The sequence below is a fragment of the Schistocerca piceifrons genome, chromosome X (assembly GCF_021461385.2).
Source record: "Schistocerca piceifrons isolate TAMUIC-IGC-003096 chromosome X, iqSchPice1.1, whole genome shotgun sequence".
Taxonomy (NCBI): Eukaryota; Metazoa; Arthropoda; class Insecta; order Orthoptera; family Acrididae; genus Schistocerca; species Schistocerca piceifrons.
In genome coordinates, this window is record NC_060149.1 from 64,621,356 (window position 1) to 64,646,269 (window position 24,914).

Below are 24,914 nucleotides of genomic sequence, written 5' to 3' on the forward strand. Positions count from 1 at the left end.
TGCAGGGGTAGAAACCACCCACCTCCTATTGGGGTGGGGGGTGGTAATGTTGAAACAGAGAAGGGGAGAGAGGATGAGAGAGAGAGAGAGAGGGAGAGAGGGGAGAGGGAGAGAGAGAGAGAGAGAGAGAGAGAGAGAGAGAGAGAGAGAGAGAGGAGATGGACAAAGACTGGGGAGGAGCAGATGGCCAGAGGGGATGGGGGAGGAGGGGAGCAGAAGAAATTGACAGAGGAAGGGAAGGAGGAAATGGACACAGAGAGAGGGAGGGAGAAGATGGACTAATAGAAGATTGGAAGAAATAAACATTCCTGGGCAATGCCATGTACTCAGATAGTACTCTAAATAAAAATGGGTGGTAGGACATATTCTGACGCATCAAGGGATCGCCAATTTAGTATTGGAGGGCAGAGTGCAGGGTAAAACTCGTAGAGGGAGACCAAGAGATGAATATACTAAACAGATTCAGAAGAATGTAGATTGCAGTAGGTACTGGGAGATGAAGAAGCTTGCACAGGATAGAGTAGCATGTAGAACTCCATCAAACCAGTCTCTGGACTGAAGACCACCACCACCACAACAAGAACAACATCAACAACAACAACAACAACAACCACACTTGAATACAGAAACGGACACAGTAAACTTTAGCCAACTGCATATACGCCAAATAAACTAGCACAAAATACCCGATATGCACCAGAAAGAGACAGTGGCCACCACTGCATTGAACTTTTCATGCTCTTCTTCTCTTTGAATGAGAGAGGCTGTTTTAATGACTTGGACCAATTCTTTCAAATCTACAAAGATAATTTTTGAAATTAACTATCTTAAGATGGTCACAGAAATACATTAATAATAAGAATTATAATATGACTGAAACTCAGTAGATTTCACTCTGGATCAGTGGTTCTCAAACTTTTTTCCTCTGGGCTCCCATTATGAAGAAAAAATAGTATCTGACCCACCCCCCTCCAGTCTATATTATTAACAAAAAATAATCATTTTAATATTTATTCCTTGTTTTACCAAATTCAATGTAGAAGGATTTTATGCAACAGAAACCAAAACTACACAAATTATTATAACAAAAATATGAAGTATTTTTTTTATCTTCTTCACATTTTCATGTATTCAAAAACTATGAAATGAACAATATCTACAATTCAGCAAACAAGGACTACAAGAGCATTAAAAATTTAAATCACGAAGTTCAATGTGATGGATGAACTTGCTTTTGACAAGGAAGTTTCTCAAAACGGGTGTAATAGCAGAAACAACCAATCAAAGTTCGTTGCTTGTATTTAGCTTTGAATGGTAATTTGATTTCACAGCCACCAAAGCTGAACGGCCAGTCTCGTGCAAGTACATTGTTGCAAATGGAGTCAGGATCTTCACTGAATTTTGGCTTCGTGTTGGGAATTCCTTGCTAATATGTATCCCTCCAACTTCATTAAATTACTCTTTAGTGAAATATCAAAAGTGAGATCAATACATTGTTCTTGCTCTTTTATATTTAGACACAATGGTCCAAGAGCATTTTTGAATGGATTTTTAATCCAATTAAATTTATCAAAGTCACCACTGAAATACTTTTTGAAGTGAACTTTTCGTGTAGCAAGATGACGAAGTAGTCAGGCTTTTATCTCCAATGGAAGTATGGGATTATCTGTGTCCTTTAAGAGTGACGCTACAGTGGAGAACATGTCTAGCATGCCACTTTCCATTCAGTTTTGCCACAGTGCTAATTTCCTTATGAATGCCTTCACTTTTTCATTCCAAGACACTGCAGTTGCCTGATTGCCTTCAGAATATCTAGTTTCTCAAAAAATGTCAGTGAGGTAAGCCATTTTCAATAGAAAATCTCCGTTGCTGAAACAGTCTGCCAGAGAGTGACTTTTCTCCTTTAAGAAACAGGCTACCTCATTCCTCAGTTCAAACGTTCTGTGTAGTTCTTTACCTCTTGAAAGCCATTAACTATTACTTTAAAAAAAAGGAAAAGAAAGAAAGAGAAAGAGAGAGAGAGAGAGAGAGAGAGAGAGAGAGAGAGAGAGAGAGAGCAACTGAGTGTGTTGTTCAGCACCCATCTCCTCACACAGCACTTTAAAAAGCACCATAAAAAGTATAATGCAGTGAGTCCATTCTCCATCAAGAGCCACAGATTTAACTTTTGTTTGGAATCTACCATGAGTTCCAGACACTGAGTGAGCTCCATCTGTACATACTCCTATTCACGTGTTCCATGATATCCCATTTTGATTAAAAACAATATTGATAATGTCAAAAAGGCTTTGAACTGTAGGTGTTTTCAGTACTGGTTGACAGAAAAGCAATACCTCCCGAATGTTAGCTCATTAATGAAACGAACATAAGCAATCAAAGGAGTATCTTTATGAATATCACGTCACTTCAACCACTTGTTGTTCTGCAATTTATTGATTAACTGCTCAAGTAACTAGCCAAATGTCAAAAATTATTCTATGCACTGTGTCATTAGAAATAGGAGCAAATGAGTGATCAAACGTTGTTGACACTGTATCAATCACTACCGGTAAAAACCAGATTTTCTGCAGCTGTGAATAGTTCCTTGCACTTAGCAATCCTCTGCAAAATCTGGTAAGAGGCTAAGAGAGACTTGTCACATTCACTGTTTTAGCAAAGTTTTTCTGGGTAGACAATAAAACATTTAGTTTCCTGATAAAAAATTCTTTCAGTTTTCCCATTAATTCAGGCTGTTTGGCTTCAAGACATAGGCTTCATACTATCAACAAATAAAATGTTTAAACATATTACATACTGCAGACGTTCTTCATTATTGATAGTAGTTTTCGCCACACCTAGCAATAAATAGTTCTCACTATACCTTCTCATTTTTGCCTTTGGAGTATCTGCCTCCCCTCTGCCAGTTGATGGACCACTGGTGCATTCATGTCTGTCACTAACCAGGAACCACTTCATACTGCAGCCAAGTATATCTTGTGAAGTCTGAGAGACTGTAAAGGAGGTGTCGAGATACACGAGCCAAGGCTTACTCTGCATATGATAGTTAAGGATACAATCACAGTGCAGCAACAAAGGGTTATTTTGTCTATGGCTGATGTCATTCAGCTCACCTGATCATTTCACAAAATGCTACAAATATGACTGCAGTTTCACTGTCATCAACCACATCTGGCGTAACACCAACATTGGGCGAAATTCAATCCAGATCAACGGTATCTTCTTTGTTTGAAAGAAAAGATAAATGTAATTGTTTGTTACTAATTTTTTTGTTTTGTTTTAATAGAAGGTAGCCACTATGCACGCCATACCCAGTAGCTTGGGAATCACTGGATTAGATCTTTGTCATGTACCCTATACGTACCTGACACTGCATCTAAACATGAAAGCAATCTATACACAACACCGTAATGACCTTAACAGTATTGAATGCAGTGCATCATCATCTAGTAATGCGCGACTATTTGAAGAATCAATCATGGAAAATTTACACACAGTATATAAACACAAATGAAACCTATAAAGTGCATTCTTGATTAATATCAGGTTAAATACCAAGTTTCAGATAATTATTCCTACAAATGGAGATAAAAAAAAATGGCATCCTAAGCCTATCAGAAACAGAAAACATTGTAAACTACAAAAAACATCGAAACTTCCTGGCAGATTAAAATTGTATGCTGGACAGACTTGAGCTCGGAACCTTTGCCTTTTGCTGGCAAGTGCTCTGCCTACCCAAGCATGACTTACAAATCGTTCTCACAGCTTTACTTCCATCAGTCTCTTCTCCTATCTTCCCAAATTCACATAAGCTCTCCTGTGTACCTTGCAAGGCTAGCACTCATACAAAGTTCTGCATCAGCTCACACTTTGCTCCAGAGTGAAAATTTTATCCTGAACAGAAAATACTGTCAACTACAAAACAGCTTATTTTTCTAGAGGTGGTGGGCATTTCCAGAGACAGGTGTGTGGGGGACAGTGGTGGTGGGGGCGGGGGGGGGGGGGGGGGGGCAATGGGTAGTACAATAGTTAATTAGCTTAGGAAAAGCACTATATCCTATTACAATACCATCTTATTATAATACCAAAAAAACCCATATTCTTTCAAGACTTGAACTCCCATGTATAAAGACTGCTTCAAATAACTGATTACATTACAAATGAGTTAAGCTAAGTGAGAAAATGTTTAGGAAAGGTTTGAAATTATTCTTCAAATTTGTTGGAAGTTGTGACGTGTGCTCATTACAAGACACTGAATGAATACTAAAACTAACTAAACTTGGTCCGCGCAGGCCTTGGAAGGCACAATGGTACTGACTGACTGGCAGGACGTAGTCAGTTTACGAGACCAGAGTTTCTACTTCTCAATCAAGTAGCTCCTCACTTTGTCTCACAGGGACTGAGTCCACCCCAATTGCCAGCAGCACTTGGCAGACTGGACAGTCACCCATCCAAGTGCTAGCCAAACTTGACAGGCTTAACTCTGGTGATCTGACAGGAACTGCTGTTACTACTGTGGCAAGGCCACTGGCACACTGGATGAATACAGTCTGGGTAATTTGCACTCCATTTTAAGCGAAAGCTAGTTTTTCAGGCATCTCAATGTTTATGACACTGTCTTGTGTACTATGTATTGTACAATGACATAATTTTGCAGGTACATTACGTGGCATAGGTGGATACTGTCAGGAAAATCTGTTTCTCATAAAAGTTGGTAGTAAATAATATTTATAAATTAAAATGCCATGGCTGATGCTGAAGTCTGACTGCAGCAACATCGAAAATGTACCAAGTGATAAAAGTTTCTGCCATTCATCATTTTGTGTGTGTGTGTGTGTGTGTGTGTGTGTGTGTGTGTGTGTAGGGGGGAGGATGTACCTGGAGACAAACAGTTTCTAACTATGATACCTTATTGTGTTAAACTATTAATGTAAGATTATACCTCTTAATGAATGGATTATTACGGCATTTTAATTTTTTAAATTCAGTCAATAATCACGTGAAATAGTGATAACCCAATTTTTGTTGTCTCCTGGGAGCCATTATACAGGCAATCTGCAACTCATACTGGGTTCTAGGGTACCAATTTAGTAATACAGATAACATATGTAACTACATCATCATAAATATTTTATTAGTGCTGCAGTACTGTTTCTGCACATCATTCAACTGGCAACTGTGTTTTCAGTGAATGAACTAAGAGCTTGTTTGGATTTGAGTGCTTCCCAGGCAAACCCCACAAACAACATTCTCCTGCACTAATGTACGAGTGATTGACAAACTTCCATTCACAAACTACCGCATTGGTCAAGAGGTAGTGGCCTATCCATATACATAAGTTTTATTCATTTTGTGTATTTCTAGAAGTTCGTAACTATTACTGACTATGGTTTATTTGAAGATAATTTGTGCTTAGTAAAATATGTGTTGTTGAAGCATGCTTACAAGAGTGGTCACAGGGATCTTTTAATACTGCAACCAAATGTGTTGCAATTGGACTTGCCAGACAGTTCTGCTGAGTGTTTCGATCACGATGCACCAGCAGTTTTTCAAACTTTGGAAACAGCAGCTCGAGCAGCAGCATGATCTTGAGCAGAAGTTGATGGATCTGACATGTCACAATTGTTTCCAGCAATCCCTGCTTCTCAGCCACTCAATGAAGCTCAAGAGGACTGGGAAGTGTAACAAGACTGTTTACCACTCTATTTCCAAGCAAGTGACATTAAGTACCCTGAGCAATAGTAAGAATTTCTATTATTTACAAACCTACTACAGCTCTATTATCTTGTGGAAAAACTGGCTCCCTTACATGATCATTAACACTGCCACTCACCACCCATCACTTGCTTGTACGTGAACATTTTAATACAAAAATGCATGTGGTGTCTGCTCATTAGTGTTCCCTCAATACTGTATGGAAAAATCACACAGTTAGGCATCATAGATCATATTTTGTAAGTTGTAGCAATGTTTCCACACCACTTCTTGCCTGACACTGTATAAGCCACACTTACCTCTTGTGTAGGCCATGGATACATCACCACATGGTGTCAGGGTCATTTTATTCCATAATTACCAGCTGCATTGTTCGGCATATATTATGTTCACCTCCAATATACCCACCATAACACAAGAAAACTTTTCTGAGATACAGAAGGAGACACTGACAATTATCTTTGGTATACAGAAGTTAAACATTTTCCTGTATGGCAAACAATTTCATCCGGTCACAGATTATAAGCCATTGTCTGTATTTGGTCCACAGTCAAAACTGCTTGAATGGACATCTATGAGGTTAGAATCCCAGGCTCTTTTCTTATTAAATTCCCACTACTCATGATGATACATCAGCCCAGCATGCAAATGAAGATGCACTACCACCATTCCTTAGGGGTGCTGATGAGGAATTTGATAAACAACAAGCTGTCTGCTTTCACATTAATTCACAATTTGAACAGTCAGTGGAAGAGCTTCCCATCACTTCCAGATATGTCACAGCAGCCACATGTCAGGATCCAATCTTCAGACAGGTATGTCAGTTCATATAAACCGGCTGGCCACAGGTCCTTCATTTGGCAGCCTCTGTTGAATTGCATTGTTTCTTTTCATGATGCCATACCTTTCATCTCTTCAAAAGTGATCTGTTATTGAACTGAGATGACCGTCAGTGTCAAGAGGTGATTCTGGAGGTTCCGTACTCTCATACATTGTGACTCCTGCACCAATCCCACTAGGGCCCACTTTCCCCACACCAAAGACCAACAACAGCAGATGTAAGTTCCAGCTCCAGAGCAATATACGAGGCAATGGGCACCTGGCATTTCCAATTCTCCAGCCATTGTTAACCACTTCTATGGGTCTGGACAATACGTAGGAAACCCCACAGTCTATGCCTGGTCTGATGTCAGACCCACAGCCTTCTTCGGAACCAGCAGTAAGTTGTGAATTCAAACCACTGCTGATCTCCTGCCCCTCAAGCACCAGAAGCAGGAGCCACTACTCTATTACTCTACCAGTAGCAGCATACCAAACCACATCCATGACTTCCCTGCAGGATGTGCCACATACACCTCATTCTCCCACACAACAGCCAGGATGATTCTCCCCTATGGACTGATTCAAATGGGGGGGGGGGGTGGGGGGGGGGTGGGGAGATCTCGAAGTATCACTGTATGCATAAATCAATAAAATATAATTGCCCATATGTCCAGCAAGGTGACTAGGTGCAGCACACAAGGATACAACGCCAATGCCAGGTCAGGTGGCAAAACACTTGCAGCAGATTTAAGGCCTGTCACGGACCACCATGGCCTCACTTGTCACAACAATCAGCCAATGTTTACCTCTGATATTTGGCTAGCACCCTTCCCCCCCCTCCCAAACACTCCTATGGCTGAGGGTTTGTGTGGAGAGGGGTAACAAAAAAGCATACCTCATGAACATCTGGAGAAATTTCAACCAAATTTGGTAAATAGCTGACTTCTTGTTAGAATGAAAATATTGTGAGAGTAAATGCCCCCTTCTACCCTAGAGGTAGCAAGGGGAGGGGGGTGGTAATGATGAGGAGGGCTGACATGTAGAAACATGCAAAAAAAACAATCTATTGTAATTTTTTCCTGCAATTAGTTGACTTGGAATACTTTAAAACTATGAAGTGCTATCTCTCTTATTTGGTTGTTCACTGCATCAACCACATAGTGAGAACAAACACTGAACATAGTAAAAAAACATTGCCACCCTTTTGAGGCCAAACTTTATGCCACACAGCTAAATATCGAAGATACATTTAACATCCTCTCTCGTTGCATGCAGTAAAACAGCAGATAATCTGACAGTCGCTACCAACAGCAGTGTTTTTTTGGCAGAATTACAAGTTTCTTCACAAAACTTCAGAATTCTGAAGAAACTGCAGACGGAAATTTGCAACAGATATAGATGAATGTGTGAAATATGTTATACGTGCATGAAATATATTTAACATATGTGTACACGGGTGAGGCAGTGGGCAAAAAACTAGTTGTAAATATATAAACTTATGGACATCTGATATATGTCCTAAGAATCTTACCTCAGCAGCACTTCTGCAAGGTTCTTTAAAGCCTTCAATCATTTCCTGCCACAAACCCTGCACAATATGCTCATTTAACCAGTTTCCCATGTTATCATTTGACTGGTTGTACCAAACTGAGCCACTAAGATATTTCTTGCAAACAGTCCCATTGTATGTAGTACAGAAGCCAGAAGGTGGAAGAACTGGTCCTACGTCACCTGGAAAAAAGGGCAAAATGTATATTAAACAACTAATTCAATAAAAAAAAAGATATCTGGATTTCAGTCATAATTATTACTAGCTGCATTAAAGGATTAATATAATAAAAAAATAGGTTTGACTGTGGGTACAAATTGATGAAATGTGTCCAAGTATCTTCTTACTCCAACAGTGTTCTTTGATTTAACTGCATTAATTTCAATTTACTGGAGATGGTACTGAGACGCTAGTAAATTACCTTAAAAATAACACGGTATTATCTAATGGTTGAAAACTTTGATAAAGCTCTACTGCCGTGACACTTCAGGCAGTCCCCAGGTACATGTTGAATAAATGACTCCAGGTCTGCCACCAGCTCATTTTATGTAAATTCCACAATATTCACTCAAGGCAACTGCTCAACATCATCAGGTGGTTGCTGCTGGCAAGTAGAAACTACCTTTGTCCACTCTACAGTTGTCCTTTTGTCAAGTTGTTTCCAGATGGATCAGAATACTACTAATAGAATGCCGCTACCAGGGCCATCTGCATGTATGCAGACACCAAAGCTACTCCCAGGTGTCAATGTGGCTAGGATATGAACTGAAATTGGTAGCTCCAATACTCTCCAAAGGGCATACTTTCATTTTCTTTCTTGCATTCTAATGTCTGCAGATCCAGATTTTACTCAGCTGTAAGCTTAAGTCTTTACTGAAAGCTTATGTGCTGTATGAATATGTGTCACCTCCTTCTATCACAAAGTCTCATAAGGATGGAACTGTGGATGTTACCTTTCTCTTTTCATAGATCATGAGGTACTGTGCTAAAGTTGTGTTGGTAAGGGCTTAGCACATATGAAGATGGTGTTCATTGCATGTGATGTGTCTAGCTGATAGTGTTCCACTTGTAAGGGGCCCCTGCAAAAGTGTTACAAGGATACAAGGATATTAATGAAAGAGGATATGAAATCAAATTTGTACGTGACATTGTTTTCATGGTTGAGAAATGACGTATCCCGCCCCCCCCTCCCCCTACTCCTACCTGTATACACAGTTCAACATGGTGGTTCATGTTTGTGAATGTTGCTGCCAGGGTATTGGGCATAACTGCTTGGATTTCATGGTGGATGTTCTAACTAACGTAACTTGTAGTCGTGACAGCATCTGTGAAATGTGGCAACAATGATGTTCCATGAGCAGTGTGTGGGGCTCATGTTTCAGTGTGCTCACAGTATTGTGCATGACTTACTTCTTCCAGTGTTGTTTCAGTCTGATGATGTATCGATACTCTGTGGAAGAGTGTGTGTTTCTTGTGAAACAGTATTGGATAAGTGGTTCCTTCAGACATGTCAGAGAATGTTTTGTAGTCGCCATACACCATCTAAACAATGCATTCAATGCTTGGTGATGAAGCTGGAGAGAAAAGGAACATTGTTAGATCTGCACAGCAGGAGTTGACAACAGTTATTGGAAGAAAGTGTGGGTGAGGTAAAGGCACAATTGTTGGTGTTGCCTACGAAATCTCTTTGCTGTTTATCGTAGGCATCTGGACATGTAGCACGAGTCAAAGAGCTGCTAAGAAAGCAGGTCTATATCCCTACAAGTTCACAGTCATTACATGAGAACATCTGTCAGAAATACAGGCAGTCACACCCAGTACTCTGGCAGAAACATTCACAAACATGCAGCACCATGCTGAAATATGTATATAGGTAGGGGAGGCGATCAGATCCAAAACTACTTCTAATGTTTAAGAGCATGGTGAAAAGTTATGCCTCCAAATTTTTTATTCTTTTCTCAATATTGGTTCAGGTGTTGAATGTCCCGCATATTACTCAGTCAACTTTCCCAGTCCACTGATACAAGTTGCAACCCTCAGCTACTTGAAGGCTCTGAACTGTAGTGTGTAACATGGCAGTGTGTACTGTAATTATGTCAGTGCTTGGGAACAGCATGCTGTAATAAAGTTTCAAATTTGAAAAGTTCATCAGCACAAGGAGCATCCTCATATTCAGCATGACAATGTCAGACCACACACAGGAGTGCTGCAACATCTCCAACAATCTGATGCCTTGGGTTCACTGTCATCAATCACCCTCCATACAGGACTTCCCACCTTGGCCCCAACTGATTTATCCGTTTCCTAAACACAAGTGAGTTTGTGACTCCATCAACAGGGTCTAACATTCTACAATGATGATATCAACAAATTGGTCCCTTGTTGGGAGAAACATGTTCATTACCAGGGTGACAATGTTGAGGAATAAATATGTAGACATGTAGAATAAAGATGTAGAATGTTTATAACATTCTACATTGGCATTTCTTAGTATTCAGAAAATATGGCACTGATCATTAATGATATAAATACATGCCTCATGATGTGAATTATTACATCATCACTTTATAATTGAAATTCAGAGGAGCCCTACAAAATCATACCACTGTGATCTGAAACTATCAAGCTCACTCAGCTGAACAAAATAACAGGACAAAGGAATGAAAAGAATTTGCCAAGTGTTGATGATGAAACTACAGCTCTGGGTCAAGAAACATACACTGCTGTGATCTAGATACAGCCATCGAATACAATATAGAATAGGGAATATTTATATACTCTATTACAGAGGTGAGGTAGGGTTTAAGCTGAATGCAACACATCACTAAGACAGTATGAGTTGAAGCTCTTGAAACTGCCACTGCAACAGAGAACACACCTCCAAATAAGTCAAAGCTTCTCTCACAACAAGAGCATCTCTCACACAGATTGTCTTGATGCAGGTAATACACTGGAGAGTTTAAAGTCTCATAATTCACAGATTACCAACTCCCACTCGTATACAAGCTGCTAGCAATGGTATCCACACAAAAAGCACTTTTCACAGCATAATGTCCAAATCTATCAGGTATTTTTATCACTTACCTGATCTCCATAAAATACCATGTGACGCTTCCCCTGGCTTAGTAATAGGATAATAGTTTCATGAACATTATGAACAATTTTCTCAACTGAGCATAGGTGTTGCGTGGCTTACAGCACTCAGGAACCCAATGAAATGAATCTTACCCTAGATCACTACTTGGAGTTTTATACTGAACAATGTAAATTTTATAGGGTGACTGATTTAGAAAATCATTGGTAGAAATCACTGACTAGCCCAGAAAGTTTAGGTGTGTGTGTGTGTGTGTGTGTGTGTGTGTGTGTGTGTGTGTGTGAGAGAGAGAGAGAGAGAGAGAGAGAGAGAGAGAGAGAGAGAGAGAGAGAGAGAGAGAGAGAGCACTCCGAAATTCCAATGTTCATTACAAAACTGCAACACAAAAAGTGGAATAGGCCTACGGAAAACAGCACTTAAGGTGCTTTACTACTTAACTTGAAGACACTTTGTTTGTCTTTAGTAACTGTCATGAGAGTAAGACTTAATTTTCACCATTTCTATCTCAATTAAACACTATTTTTACTAGACTTCATAAATCCATATCAAAGCCCTGTGAAGTGATTAACTAAGGAGTAATGTATATCTTTTAATTTAATTTCTTAGGTTTTTTTTATAAGAAATCCATTTAAAAAAAGTGTTGTGACAGTACACGCATCTGAGTGCATCAAATGTCTCAAAACTGATGTAAGAACTCCCGTACAGAATAAAGGTGTGTATTACAAGGAAGCTCCTCAAATTCTATTTGAGAAATCTGTGTTATGCCATCACGTATTATCCACAAGCTATGGTACAGTGCATGGCTCAGATTACTTCATACCCATATTATCGAATCCTATCCTATTCCATTTGTGTACTGAGTCATGGAAGAATGAGTGTATACATGCCTCTGCACATGCCCTAATTTCTCTTATTTTATTCTCATGATCCCTTTGTGAGATATACAATGATAGAAGCATAAAGGTAACACAGTCTCCTTTGAATACTGATTCTCTAAATTTACCCAGTTGGGTTCTATGAGAACTACATCAACTTTATTCCAAGGATTCCCATCAAAGTTTCTAAGCATTTTACACTTTTTATGGGTTATGTTATGATCCCAGCAACATGTCTCTGAATTTTTCCAATGCCTATTGTCATGCCTACTTGATGAGGATCCATACAATGGAACAATACTTTACAACTGGTTTCCTGTACAGTTGCACTGTACTTTACCATGACTCTTCCAACAAATCTAAGTCTTCAATCACTCTCACTTTTCATGTCTGGTGATATTTAGAGGCAGGTCACTGCTGTGGACAAGAGACAGGTTCATGTAGTAGCCTGCCCCTTGTCTTTTTACATCACCCTGATCATATTAAAATTTGATTCCTGTTTCTTACTGTGAAAAATTACTTTCTAGATGTGAAAGGAAACAGTATTGAACTTTTATCCTAATTGCATAATATTACAAATTATGTATGTGTATGGTGTGGTCTGACCACACAAATACTTTTACTTAGTCAAAAAAATACACATAGTGTTCTCAATTTTTCACTTAGTACTGCAGCTGCTCTCATATATTACATAATAACTAACTTTTTTCGTTGATGTTTTCCAGATGTCTAACTTGTAAGTTTGGCAATAATACGTATGTAGCTTCTCAAAAGCTTTCAAATGCAATGGCAGTAAGAAAATCACATGGCTTTACTAAAAAGTATTTTTATTTGTATGGAAACTGAACATACTTTCAAGACAAATCAACAGATCACTTTCTACAGCAATGGTGTATTACGTACTTATCTTCAAATGAGTAGATATTTCTTTATACAATGCAATGATTTAAAAATTGATTTTTTGCATCCTGTAGCTTTAGCGGCATAACTGTCTTGAAATGCCAGCTTATGAAAGTTTTGTGCACTTGCTGGTACCAATAAACTTTTGTTGTTGATTTATACACAATTATTCTACAAAGCAGTGACAGAAGAATCCAGCAATACAATAAAATTTTGATTCAACTTGGAAACTAATGTCAAGAAATAGTTGTTGAATGTTCTGTGCACCTGTAGTGGATAACTAACATTTCATTTTTCTGCAGTAAGTATACAATCTCTTAAGAATCTTCTGTTTGCCCTGCTACTTCTTCCATATGACATAAGAGTGTTAAATTTCGTTGTGAGAGCCCCAGTCCCCTCCCCACAAGTCAGTTTTATTTCATGCATGGTTATCGCCTGATCTCCTTCAACACTAAGATTATCTGCAGGGAAATGCAGAAAATCGACTGTGACTGCACTTCATCTTATAATGCAAGTAACATTTCCAACACATTATGCCACAAGTCATCCATATGGGTTGACTATCACTACTGTATTTCTATTAGGAGTATTTTAATGGAAGGAAGCTGAAGTTATGTAGAAAAGTGTTACATTTGGTATTCAAGTGCCCGTTGTTTGGTCATCGCATCAAAATGTCACAGCTAACTCCAGAAAAATAAAATGATAACACTCCTCTTAGCTGATGATCTTAATTGCATCAACTGGAATAAGAATGGAATCACAAGGTGTATTTGTGAGTAAAGGAAGTACTTTGCACCTGCACACTCTGCAACCTATCACAAACTATCCATGAGCTGACACAACTAAGTGTGCTAAGTGTGATGTGTCGAGCACAAGGCTGTGTCATTAGGTGAGGTAGTCTCTCTCTCTCTCTCTCTCTCTCTCTCTCTCTCTCTCTCTCTCTGTGTGTGTGTGTGTGTGTGTGTGTGTGTGTGTGTGTGTGTGTGTGAGAGAGAGAGAGAGAGAGAGAGAGAGAGAGAGAGAGAGAGATAGATGTTTCTCTTAACAGTAGCCAGTGGCTGAATGTGTTATACAGTATGGGAACTTTCTCTGCAACATACTCAAATCCTGCAATCATACTGGACCTGACCTTTTCCTTTTTCTGTGCCCCCCCCCCCCCCCTCCCCTCTGGGCAACACTTTCCTCTTGGTTCTTAATCACACTGTTCATACCACACTATTCATTCCATGTCTTATTTCTATTCCTTGCAATAATTCTTCTTGTCATCCTGTTCTTCTGTTAACCCTTGACAAAAGCTGGTGCACTGCTTACTAGTGTATCATCATTGACCTCCAACTCGCTCAGACTCCTCTTCCTTCATCTTTGTCTCCTCTTGTCCTCACATCATGTGGGTTCCTCTCATCCTGGAGTCTTGCTGACATGCACCTCCTTCCCAACCCTTTGAAACCAATCCCTCTTTCCTCCTTAACAAATGAAGTTCCAAAAATTAGGTATAAATTTCTTCTACCATTATTGTGTCTGTCAGCAGCACTGGAATTTTGCTCCCTGGAGGTAATTACTAGCCAGCCATATAGCTTCTTTGTAATTTGGGTTTTCCCTAATGAATTTGTATTTGATATGGAAAATAACAACTGCAAAAGAGATGGTAATACAATACATTAATGGACTGAGCTTCACACACTAATCTTAGGAAAAAGTAATTCTTCTCATATTTTGATTGAACAGCTCACTTAGTCTTTTGATCAACATTCCCCTAACAGTGAATCAACTTCCACCAATAACAGAACCTTACTTGTGCAGGCATACCTCTTAACTGACTTCATCCTAAACAAGTGCAAGTGTTCACCCTACCAGTTACCACAGGAATTTGTCTACCACTTGATTGGATGTGAGCAAGGGACTTGCAGCAGTTATAATCTGTTCATAATGAACAATGTAACTGCAGATATTGGCCTTAACATTCATACACTTCATTATCTTTATTTGTTGAGGACTCTTACTCTCTTACAACATGGCAGACATATCATCCTGCCATCCTATTAGAGACTGGAGACCTAATCAAATCATACTGGTACTCTTCAACTTTGAAACATAGTAAGTATGACTGAAGGTAACACTCAACTTCCTCAGAAGATAAATTTGAAACCCATATTTACAACCATTTTTTAATTCATTTACACGAGAGGAACTAGTTTCAACACTGAAGAGCAACAAGAAAACTTAGAATTCATTCGTTTACTGTTGATGGTGTGCATTTAAAAGCTAAATATAGTGGAACAGAGAAAAATATTAGCATTTAATATCCCAATAACAATGAAATCATTAAAGACTACAAGTAACAGGATCACACGCTCAGAACGGATAATGACGTGGAAGGAAATTGGCTGTGTCCTTTTCAAAGAAAATCATCATAACATTTGCCTTAAGCAACTAAGGGAAACCACGGGAAAAGCTACATCTGGATGGCCAGAGATGGATTTAAGCGATGGACCTCTCAAATGCAAGGCCAGTGTCATAACAGGTGTGCCATATTGCTCAATACCAAATATAAATAGCAACAATGAAAAGTGTCATGTGAGAAATCCAGTCTATTAAATGAAGAAGTTTGGAAGAGTGCCGAGCTCTTATGAAAATAATTTCCACCAAGAAAGTGCTGAAATAAAATGCATCACCATCAAAGTAAACACCTATTATTTTAATGTGGACATCACACAGTATCTAAATATTTGTTAAGGGTTGCAGATCTTAGCCTACACATCCCACTACATGTCTTATGTTAGTTTTCAGAATTAAAACAAATGTTGTATTTACAAGAAAATATGAGACTACAGTTTCTATGTGACTCCACAAAAACACCAACAGCAGACAATCTTGTTAAACAACCTGTTGACCGGAGATACCCCCAACACGTTTGATGGGTCAAATTCCAGGAAAATGTGCAGGTCAACAAAGCAGGAGATGGTTGGCATATTACTCGACACATCTGGTCTGACATTCTCATTTTGAAAGATGGCATGTTAAGTTGACTTTGACTGGAAGAAGGGTACTACTGTTCGTTTTAAATCTGTCCTAAAATAGTCTCCGTTTAGAGTGCTCTCAAGTAATAAGTATCTAGATTGAATGTCAAATCCGACACTGTCTGCTACGTTTGTCAACAGTGTAGACCGTTAGAATGTAGTCATCATGGTAGCACTCGACACATTATGTGACCATTAATGTAAGACAGTAAGAAGTGGGATTCATCTGAAAACTTCTGCCACTCAGAAGAAAATCAACAACATTTACATGCCAACTGCAGTCAAAGCACTTATGGTTTCTAGACAATGGAGGCCAGCCCAACAGTAGGTGTGCTAGAAGTTCAACTCACTCGAAGCATTGTCAAACTTTCGACACAGCAGGCTGATTGCCACTGCTGTGCTCCACAATTCAGTGATCACTGTAAACAAAGCTGCATGGTCTCTTATGGTAACTCCACAAGAACACAATTATCTCATGCTTAAGTTGCAGCTGGTTGTCACTCTGTATGACACAGGTTCCAAATGCTCAGCACAGAGTCCTTGGTGGGATTGCAATTTTCACAATTTTAGTGAATTAACAAAAGTTATTTATTTTTTATTCAATCAGAAATTTCTGTCAGTTACACAGCCCTTTGAAATTTGTTAACTTACACAGACCTTATTAAAAAGAAAAGAAAAATGCCCTTTACAAGCCAAAATATCATGCTATGACAAACAAATTCTCCAGAAAACCATAATTCTGCCTTGTGCAAACTCAGTCACAAACTGATAGTGCACTGTTTGACATGGCCAATGTATACTGCTACTTGCTTTCACATTCCCACCTTGTACGATGGTGCTTCTATCAATGACCTTGGGGTAAGAATGACCTTTCCAGTGTCACAAGAGGGAGATGCTGCTGGGCCACTGCATTTGCAATATTTGTCACTTACTGTGCTCTGCACAGCTTCTGAATTCAGATTCATTCACACAATCCTTGGCCAGACTTGCAATTTTCTCAATTTTAGTGAACTAACCAATGTTATTTATTCAGTCGGATACTTTTGTCAGTGCCACAACCTGGTAAAATACACTCTTAACTTACACAGATATTATTAAAAGAAAAGACAATAAACAATAAAACATACACTTACAAATAGCAAATATTATGTTTCTGCCACTGCTGATGATGATATGAGCAACAGTGCGTGTTAGGTACTCCACACCAAATACAATAAAAAAAATTGTTACACTTCCATTATACAATAAATCTCATGAATTTAAAAGTTGTTGATTCATCTACATACCTAGGGATTATAACTGTGAAAAACTTGAACTGAAACCATCACACAAAAAATGTTGTTGTAAAAGTGAACCATAGACTGCTTTATTGGCAGAACACTTACAAGGTGCAGTAAATCTATTATGGAGACTGCCTACAATACACTTTTTCATCCTCTTCTGGAGTATAGCTGCATGACATGGAATCCTTAACACAGAGGACATCAAATAAGAGTAAAGAAGAACAGCTCATTCTGTGTTATAGCAAAATCAGAGAAAGAGTGTCACAGATATGATAATCGAGGTGGCATGTTTTGTCCTCCAAATATAAAATTATTTTGTTGACTCTCCCCTACAAAGGAAGAAATGAGGATCTTAATAAAATATAGAAATCAGAGTTTGAATGGAAAGATTTGGTATTCATTTTTCCCTGTACTATTTGGAAGTAGAAAGGTAGAGAAAGTGGTTCTATGAACCCTCTGCCAAACAGAATAATTGTGTAGATGTAGATGTGCTGACTGTGGCCTCTTAGAAGTAAGTACAAAAGTGTGAAAGTTGAGTGACACTCGTCACTACTTTTTATGAACCCACACACCCTCAAAGTTGCTTCTTCATCATAAAGAGGTGGGCTGCCTTCATTCATTTTGTTCTGTCAAGTGAAGTCTATTTAGTTTTCTGTAAATACCCATGTTTCTAATACTACTAAAGGTAGAAAAAATCACAACACTTACAAAATTGATAGGGAATGTGGTAGTCATTCCTGACCAATAAAACACAGGTTTAATCCCTTATATTTCCTTTTGCTGCTTGAAAGAGAAATGGACTGAAAATGGGAGGAAAGAGGAAAGACTGGGGTTTAAAGTCCCATAGACAATGGTATCATTAGAGATTGAGCAAGAGCTTAATCAGACATGATGGTGAATGAAATCTACTGTGTCTCTGTTATCCCAGCATTTGTCTTAACTGACTAAGGAAACCAGAGAAAACCTAAATCTAGATGATTAGATATGATTTGAGCCCCGATCCTCCCAAATGAGTCCAGTGCCGTCTCATAATGCAAATGTACAGGGAGACAGGGTAGCAACAGACAACAAATCCATACTGAGAGCCCCAGTCCAGCAGACCACTGTAGTGCACTGAAAGAACAACATAGACAATGATGTTTGATGTCAGAGGGATTAACCTTTTATAAGAAACACCAGTACTGCAATGATGACATCTAGCATGAGACGAAAAAAAAAAAACAGCAGCAAAAAATGCAAGTGTTGGGACTTAAATACAGGTTGTGATACATGTAATTTACTCAGACACTTTTAAAAAATCCAATTATTTCTCATGAGAAAAATTCATGTGACTCTAAAAATTAACAACTGTCAATTTCCTTCTTCAATGTCTGTAAGCAACTTAGCCCCACAATATATTGGCAGTAGATAATTACTATGAGTGCTGACTACGAGATGGCAACAAACAAGCTTTAGGAATTTTGTGACACAATTACACTGAATTCCATTTAGTCTCTTAATTAACCAATTTCGGCTGAAGATTACTTACCAGCACACAGTACACTGCTTGGCAGTTCCAGTTGTGCATATAGCCATACTGCAAGTAACAATGGAAATGGTGCCATCATTCAATAGCAGCTTCCTCATCAGACAGCATGTCACACATTAGATATGCCAGTTCATGGCTACTTGTGCTGTTGTCATTTCCCAGCAAGAATACCTAGTGAAAAAAAATTACTATTAAAAAGGGAGGACGAGGAAAATATCTAATCATGTTTAGTAACAGGATCTCACAAATTAACACCTGGATTTTTTTCCCAAGCTGATCATTACTATAAGCAGAAAATTAACCAGTGTCTCATTCATCACTGTAGACCAGGGGTAGTCAATCTTTTTTACCTACTGCTCACTTTTGTATCTCTGTTAATACTAAAATTTGCCAACTGCGGACTGGCTTCACAGTATTTGATGATTTATAAAGTAAGCAAGTAACTTTACTTTCAAAAATTATAAAGCAGAGTTCCAGCAAGTTAAAGCCTATAATAATGTTACTTACCAGACACTTAAGTCTTTTTTTTTTACTCTAATGAAAATGTTTTTGAAACCCCTACTACCTACCATAAAAGGTGGAAACCGACTAGAGGGCAGTAGGGCCCAGGTTGACTACCACTGTTGGAGGTTGATGGTTCAATGAGAGAAAAAAGCTCAGAAACTCTGACACAAACACAGTGTAGCAGGAATATTTAGGCAACCCTAGAATGAGATGACTATATTTAGACAGTAAGCCAATGCTGTTATATAGTTGGATAATTTACTACACTTTTGTGTGTGTCTCCCGGCAGTACTGATTATTTTACCTGCTGAAAGTAAGTACTGGCCAGTAATTCTGTCTTGTAATTTTATCATAGTAGTTTGTTGACATTACAAAATCTAGGCAATTTACTGCACATTGTTTAATGATTGAGTGAACCAAACTGCAGCCTCTCATACAATAGTACCAAAATTTTATACTGTCACACAACATCAGCTCATTTTTGTGTTTTCATATTCGATTTATTTATTCATGAAAATTACACATAACACAATATACTGTTGACTATTCAAAGCAATACCTACGAACCATACTCTACACCCAGAGTGAATGTTCGCTCTGCAGTGGAGTGCGTGCTCATTTGAAACTGCCTGGTAAATTAAAACTGCATGCTGGACTGGGACTAGCACCTGGCACCTTTGCCTTTCATGGGAAAGTTTGCTACCAACTGAGCAATCCGCACATAACTCAACCTCTCACAGCTTTACTTCCACCAATACCTCATCTTCTACATTCCAAACTTCGCAGAAGTTCCTTTCATCTGGGTGTGTTAGTGTCTCATGATATGCAGGACACCTTCTGTGAAGTTTCGAAGATAGATGAGGTGCAACTGGAATTAAAGCTGTGACTGTGGGTTGTGAGTCATGCTTGGATAGCTCTCTTGGTTGAGCACTTGCCCATGATACGCCAAGGTTCAAATCCGGTCTGGCACAGTTTTAATCTGACAGGAACTTCCAAATCAGCACACACTATGCTGGAGAGACAAATTTGTTCTGGAAACAATCCCCCCAGGCTTTGGCTAAGTTATGTTTCTGCAATATCCCTTCTTATTGGAATGCTAGTCCCACAAGCTATGCAGAGCAACTTCCGTAAGTTTAGAATGTAAGAGATGAGGTACTGGCAGAAGTAGAGCAGTGAGGGCAGCTAATAAGTCATGCTCAGATAGCTCAATCAGTAGAACACTTGCCCGAAAAAGGCAAAGGTCCCAGGTTCAAGTCCTGATCTGGCACACAGTTTTAATCTACCTGGAAGTTTCATACTTTATTTCCTGTTAATTACAAACTGTAATTAACAACAGTATCTCAAATAGAATGTGCAAAAATCACAGCTGCAGTAAATGTATTTTTGACTGTAAGTTTGGCCAAAAATTTTTGATCTTCTCTACTGATAATTATTTATTTTATTTATTTATTTATTTTTGTTCATAGAGATGTATGTCATCAGTCTTTGGACTGAAGACCTTAACAACAACACAGTTCAGCATTTCATTAAACCTTTCAGTCATGGTGTCCTCATATAAGGACATACTAAATAAATGCTTAGTGTATTAAAATTTTGATAAATTTTATCATTTGTGGCTGTTGTCCTCATATTGTCACAAGCAGAGAGTTTATTTGAGAACAACGTCGACGTCTCCTGTCTATCTGTGGTACTACAAAACAAAACTGAATGTGCACAGTCATATGGCCACTTCCAGTAATCTTTGTGCCTCCAATCAGCCAGTTCATATCTTCTGAGTTTAGGTAAAAAAATTATTTGTGCATAGAAAGGTGCATTCTTGAAGGTGAAAACTAAAGGTGTCTTTCAGAACGAAAGGAAAGTGACATATTTATAGCTTTATAAATTTCTCCAAATAAGGACACTGTGATAGAAAGGTTGTAATACCATAGAAATTTAGGACATTATTCCACTGTCTTTTTAGTCATCTTACAGTGATTTCACAATGCCCCGAGTCCAAGATAGATGAAGGCCACTTACGGAAGAAGTAGTTATAGAGCTCCTCAATTCACCTGAAACTGATGATCTATCAGACGATCCTGGCGATAATTTTGAATAAGAGGACAATGATGGAGATAGTGTTACACATTTTATATCATACTGTATATTGTAAGCTCAGTAGCCTAGACGCAAAGCCTGCTAACTGACTGATAAGTGACACTGAGATAATAACAAAACACTAGTCCCATCCAAACAGCCATCATGTAGGTGCACAAAAAATCTATATGACCGTGTGTCCACCTCAATATCAACATATAATGAATTTAGCTGCCTTTTCATCTGGGCTAATCAGATGTAAGCTTTTTTATGAGTTTTTACTTTTGTAATAGCATTTTTCATTATAGGTTCTGGAGATCCCTTATCATTGGAGCGTAAAATAATGACAATGAACAAGACCATCCTGAAATAGATATTATGCCTGAAACTGATGTGATGGACATTGTTGATCTAGAGTGGCATCATAATTTTGGACAATAAACACCTAATAAAGATATTCGGTGGAGGAAAAGAGGAGTCACTTATATATCTCCTTTTATCGAATGGTACAAATGTTATTCTGAGGCAGTGAATAACGTTGAGAGTCCCTACCAATTTTTTTAACAAAAATGTCACTAATGTTCTTGTGCACAAATGTGTGGAATGTGCAAATATTTCCGTAGTTTACAGAAGTGTAGGTAATTTTGCTCCTATGACAGAAAAAGAATTCTTTTGCTTATAGGAATTCACATTCTGATGGGAAATTTGAGATACCCCAGGATTATATATTACTGGGAGCTGCAGGTACATAAGTTATAGTAAAACAATGGTAAGACAACAAGCCATTGGTAATGGCACCGAAGTTTGTGGGAACTGGAAACAAATGTGTGTGTAAAAGATGGGATAACTGAAAAGAAATATGTTACAATTGACCGGCCATAAGTTATTGACGTTTACAATCAACATATGGGAGGGGTCAACAAGATGGATATTCTGATCACAATTTGCTGCACATTCATCGGATCATGAAAGTGGACATTTTGCATGTCTGCCCATGCAATGGTATCGCATGTGTAAATGCATGGATTGAGTACAAGAAAAATGCATCAGAGTTAGGTGTTCCTAAAAATAAGACCCTTGATTTGCTTCACTTTAGGGCAAGCATGGCCAAAGTACTGACAAAAATAGATAAGCCAGCTGCCAGGATAAAGGGGTGTCCCACTAGTGAGAGCCCAATGCCATCTGCAAGTACATCACAACGAGCCAATACGTAAGTTCGTCCAGAAGGTGATGTTTGTTTGGACAACACTGGGCATCTTCCAGTGGTCAGTGACAAAAAATCATTTGACACATGGAAGAAACTGGATTGCAAAGGCAAAACCAAATGTTATTGTGTAAAATGTAACATTAACTTCCCTCTGTATAGAAAGAACATTGTTTCTTTCACTATCATTCTTCACAAGTGTAAATCATAGTTTATTTGTACACTCCTGGAAATGGAAAAAAGAACACATTGACACCGGTGTGTCAGACCCACCATACTTGCTCCGGACACTGCGAGAGGGCTGTACAAGCAATGATCACACGCACGGCACAGCGGACACACCAGGAACTGCGGTGTTGGCCGTCGAATGGCGCTAGCTGCGCAGCATTTGTGCACCGCCGCCGTCAGTGTCAGCCAGTTTGCCGTGGCATACGGAGCTCCATCGCAGTCTTTAACACTGGTAGCATGCCGCGACAGCGTGGACGTGAACCGTATGTGCAGTTGACGGACTTTGAGCGAGGGCGTATAGTGGGCATGCGGGAGGCCGGGTGGACGTACCGCCGAATTGCTCAACACGTGGGGCGTGAGGTCTCCACAGTACATCGATGTTGTCGCCAGTGGTCGGCGGAAGGTGCACATGCCCGTCGACCTGGGACCGGACCGCAGCGACGCACGGATGCACGCCAAGACCGTAGGATCCTACGCAGTGCCGTAGGGGGACCGCACTGCCACTTCCCAGCAAATTAGGGACACTGTTGCTCCTGGGGTATCGGCGAGGACCATTCGCAACCGTCTCCATGAAGCTGGGCTACGGTCCCGCACACCGTTAGGCCGTCTTCCGCTCACGCCCCAACATCGTGCAGCCCGCCTCCAGTGGTGTCGCGACAGGCGTGAATGGAGGGACGAATGGAGACGTGTCGTCTTCAGCGATGAGAGTCGCTTCTGCCAGCGATGAGAGTCGCTTCTGCCTTGGTGCCAATGATGGTCATATGCGTGTTTGGCGCCGTGCAGGTGAGCGCCACAATCAGGATTGCATACGACCGAGGCACACAGGGCCAACACCCGGCATCATGGTGTGGGGAGCGATCTCCTACACTGGCCGTACACCACTGGTGATCGTCGAGGGGACACTGAATAGTGCACGGTACATCCGAACCGTCATCGAACCCATCGTTCTACCATTCCTAGACCGGCAAGGGAACTTGCTGTTCCAACAGGACAATGCACGTCCGCATGTATCTCGTGCCACCCAACGTGCTCTAGAAGGTGTAAGTCAACTACCCTGGCCAGCAAGATCTCCGGATCTGTCCCCCATTGAGCATGTTTGGGACTGGATGAAGCGTCGTCTCACGCGGTCTGCACGTCCAGCACGAACGCTGGTCCAACTGAGGCGCCAGGTGGAAATGGCATGGCAAGCCGTTCCACAGGACTACATCCAGCATCTCTACGATCGTCTCCATGGGAGAATAGCAGCCTGCATTGCTGCGAAAGGTGGATATACACTGTACTAGTGCCGACATTGTGCATGCTCTGTTGCCTGTGTCTATGTGCCTGTGGTTCTGTCAGTGTGATCATGTGATGTATCTGACCCCAGGAATGTCAATAAAGTTTCCCCTTCCTGGGACAATGAATTCACGGTGTTCTTATTTCAATTTCCAGGAGTGTATAATCATTAAGTAAGCTCAGTGTAATTTATGTATTTTCGTCAAATAAAATACTTTGACTTTTCGCCTTAGTCTTCACCCACTCGAACACAATGTCCTCATTTGGGGATGCATTGATCCCCTCTTGGGGGGCACCTTCAAATATTTTACAAATCTGAAAAATCATAATTTAATTCAAAGAACTGGATAGCAGGATAGCAAAGGCATTTTTTTTAGAAAAAAATGAATTTGTAACTGAAAGGGTTAAACAACAGAAATTACAGAAAACTGAAAAATATTAACTGGAGGAGGCCACTACTAGCTATACCACAACATTTTCTGGCCAGAATGCTTGTTAAGAGGGGTGTGTCTGGCATACACTTACAAAACACTGCAACATCACATATGCAGCACACTATGAGTGTAAAAGCAGAACTTTCATTTAACTTAAATGTTTATTCCTGTCTGTAGAGTTGTGTAACTTATACCACTCAGTGTCAATATGATTAACTTGTTTGTCCACGGATTATTTTAGAATGATACAGGCTGTGTCAGCTGAATACACGAAACACACAAGCCATATAGACAGAAATATGGCCTCGATGAAGGATCTAGCCTGGCATTTATATTAAATGATTTAGGAAAACTATAGAGAAACTAAACAATGATGGCCAGGCAGAGTAAGAACCTCCAACCTCTCAAAAGACTCC

At 39.6% G+C, this 24,914-nt stretch overlaps 1 protein-coding gene across 2 annotated transcripts in view; it reads right to left on the reverse strand.

Moving 5' to 3' along the window:
* Positions 1 to 24,914, reverse strand: part of LOC124721374 (tyrosine-protein kinase transmembrane receptor Ror2) — a 50,295-nt gene that overhangs the window by 13,547 nt on the left and 11,834 nt on the right. For both annotated transcript variants that reach the window (XM_047246306.1, XM_047246307.1), the window contains exons 2-3: positions 18,781 to 18,951; positions 8,066 to 8,265 (exon numbers count right to left, since the gene is read on the reverse strand). In XM_047246306.1, the coding sequence (XP_047102262.1) occupies positions 8,066 to 8,265; positions 18,781 to 18,859 (279 nt within the window). In that variant the 5' untranslated portion in view covers positions 18,860 to 18,951. The remainder of the gene's footprint in view (positions 1 to 8,065; positions 8,266 to 18,780; positions 18,952 to 24,914) is intronic.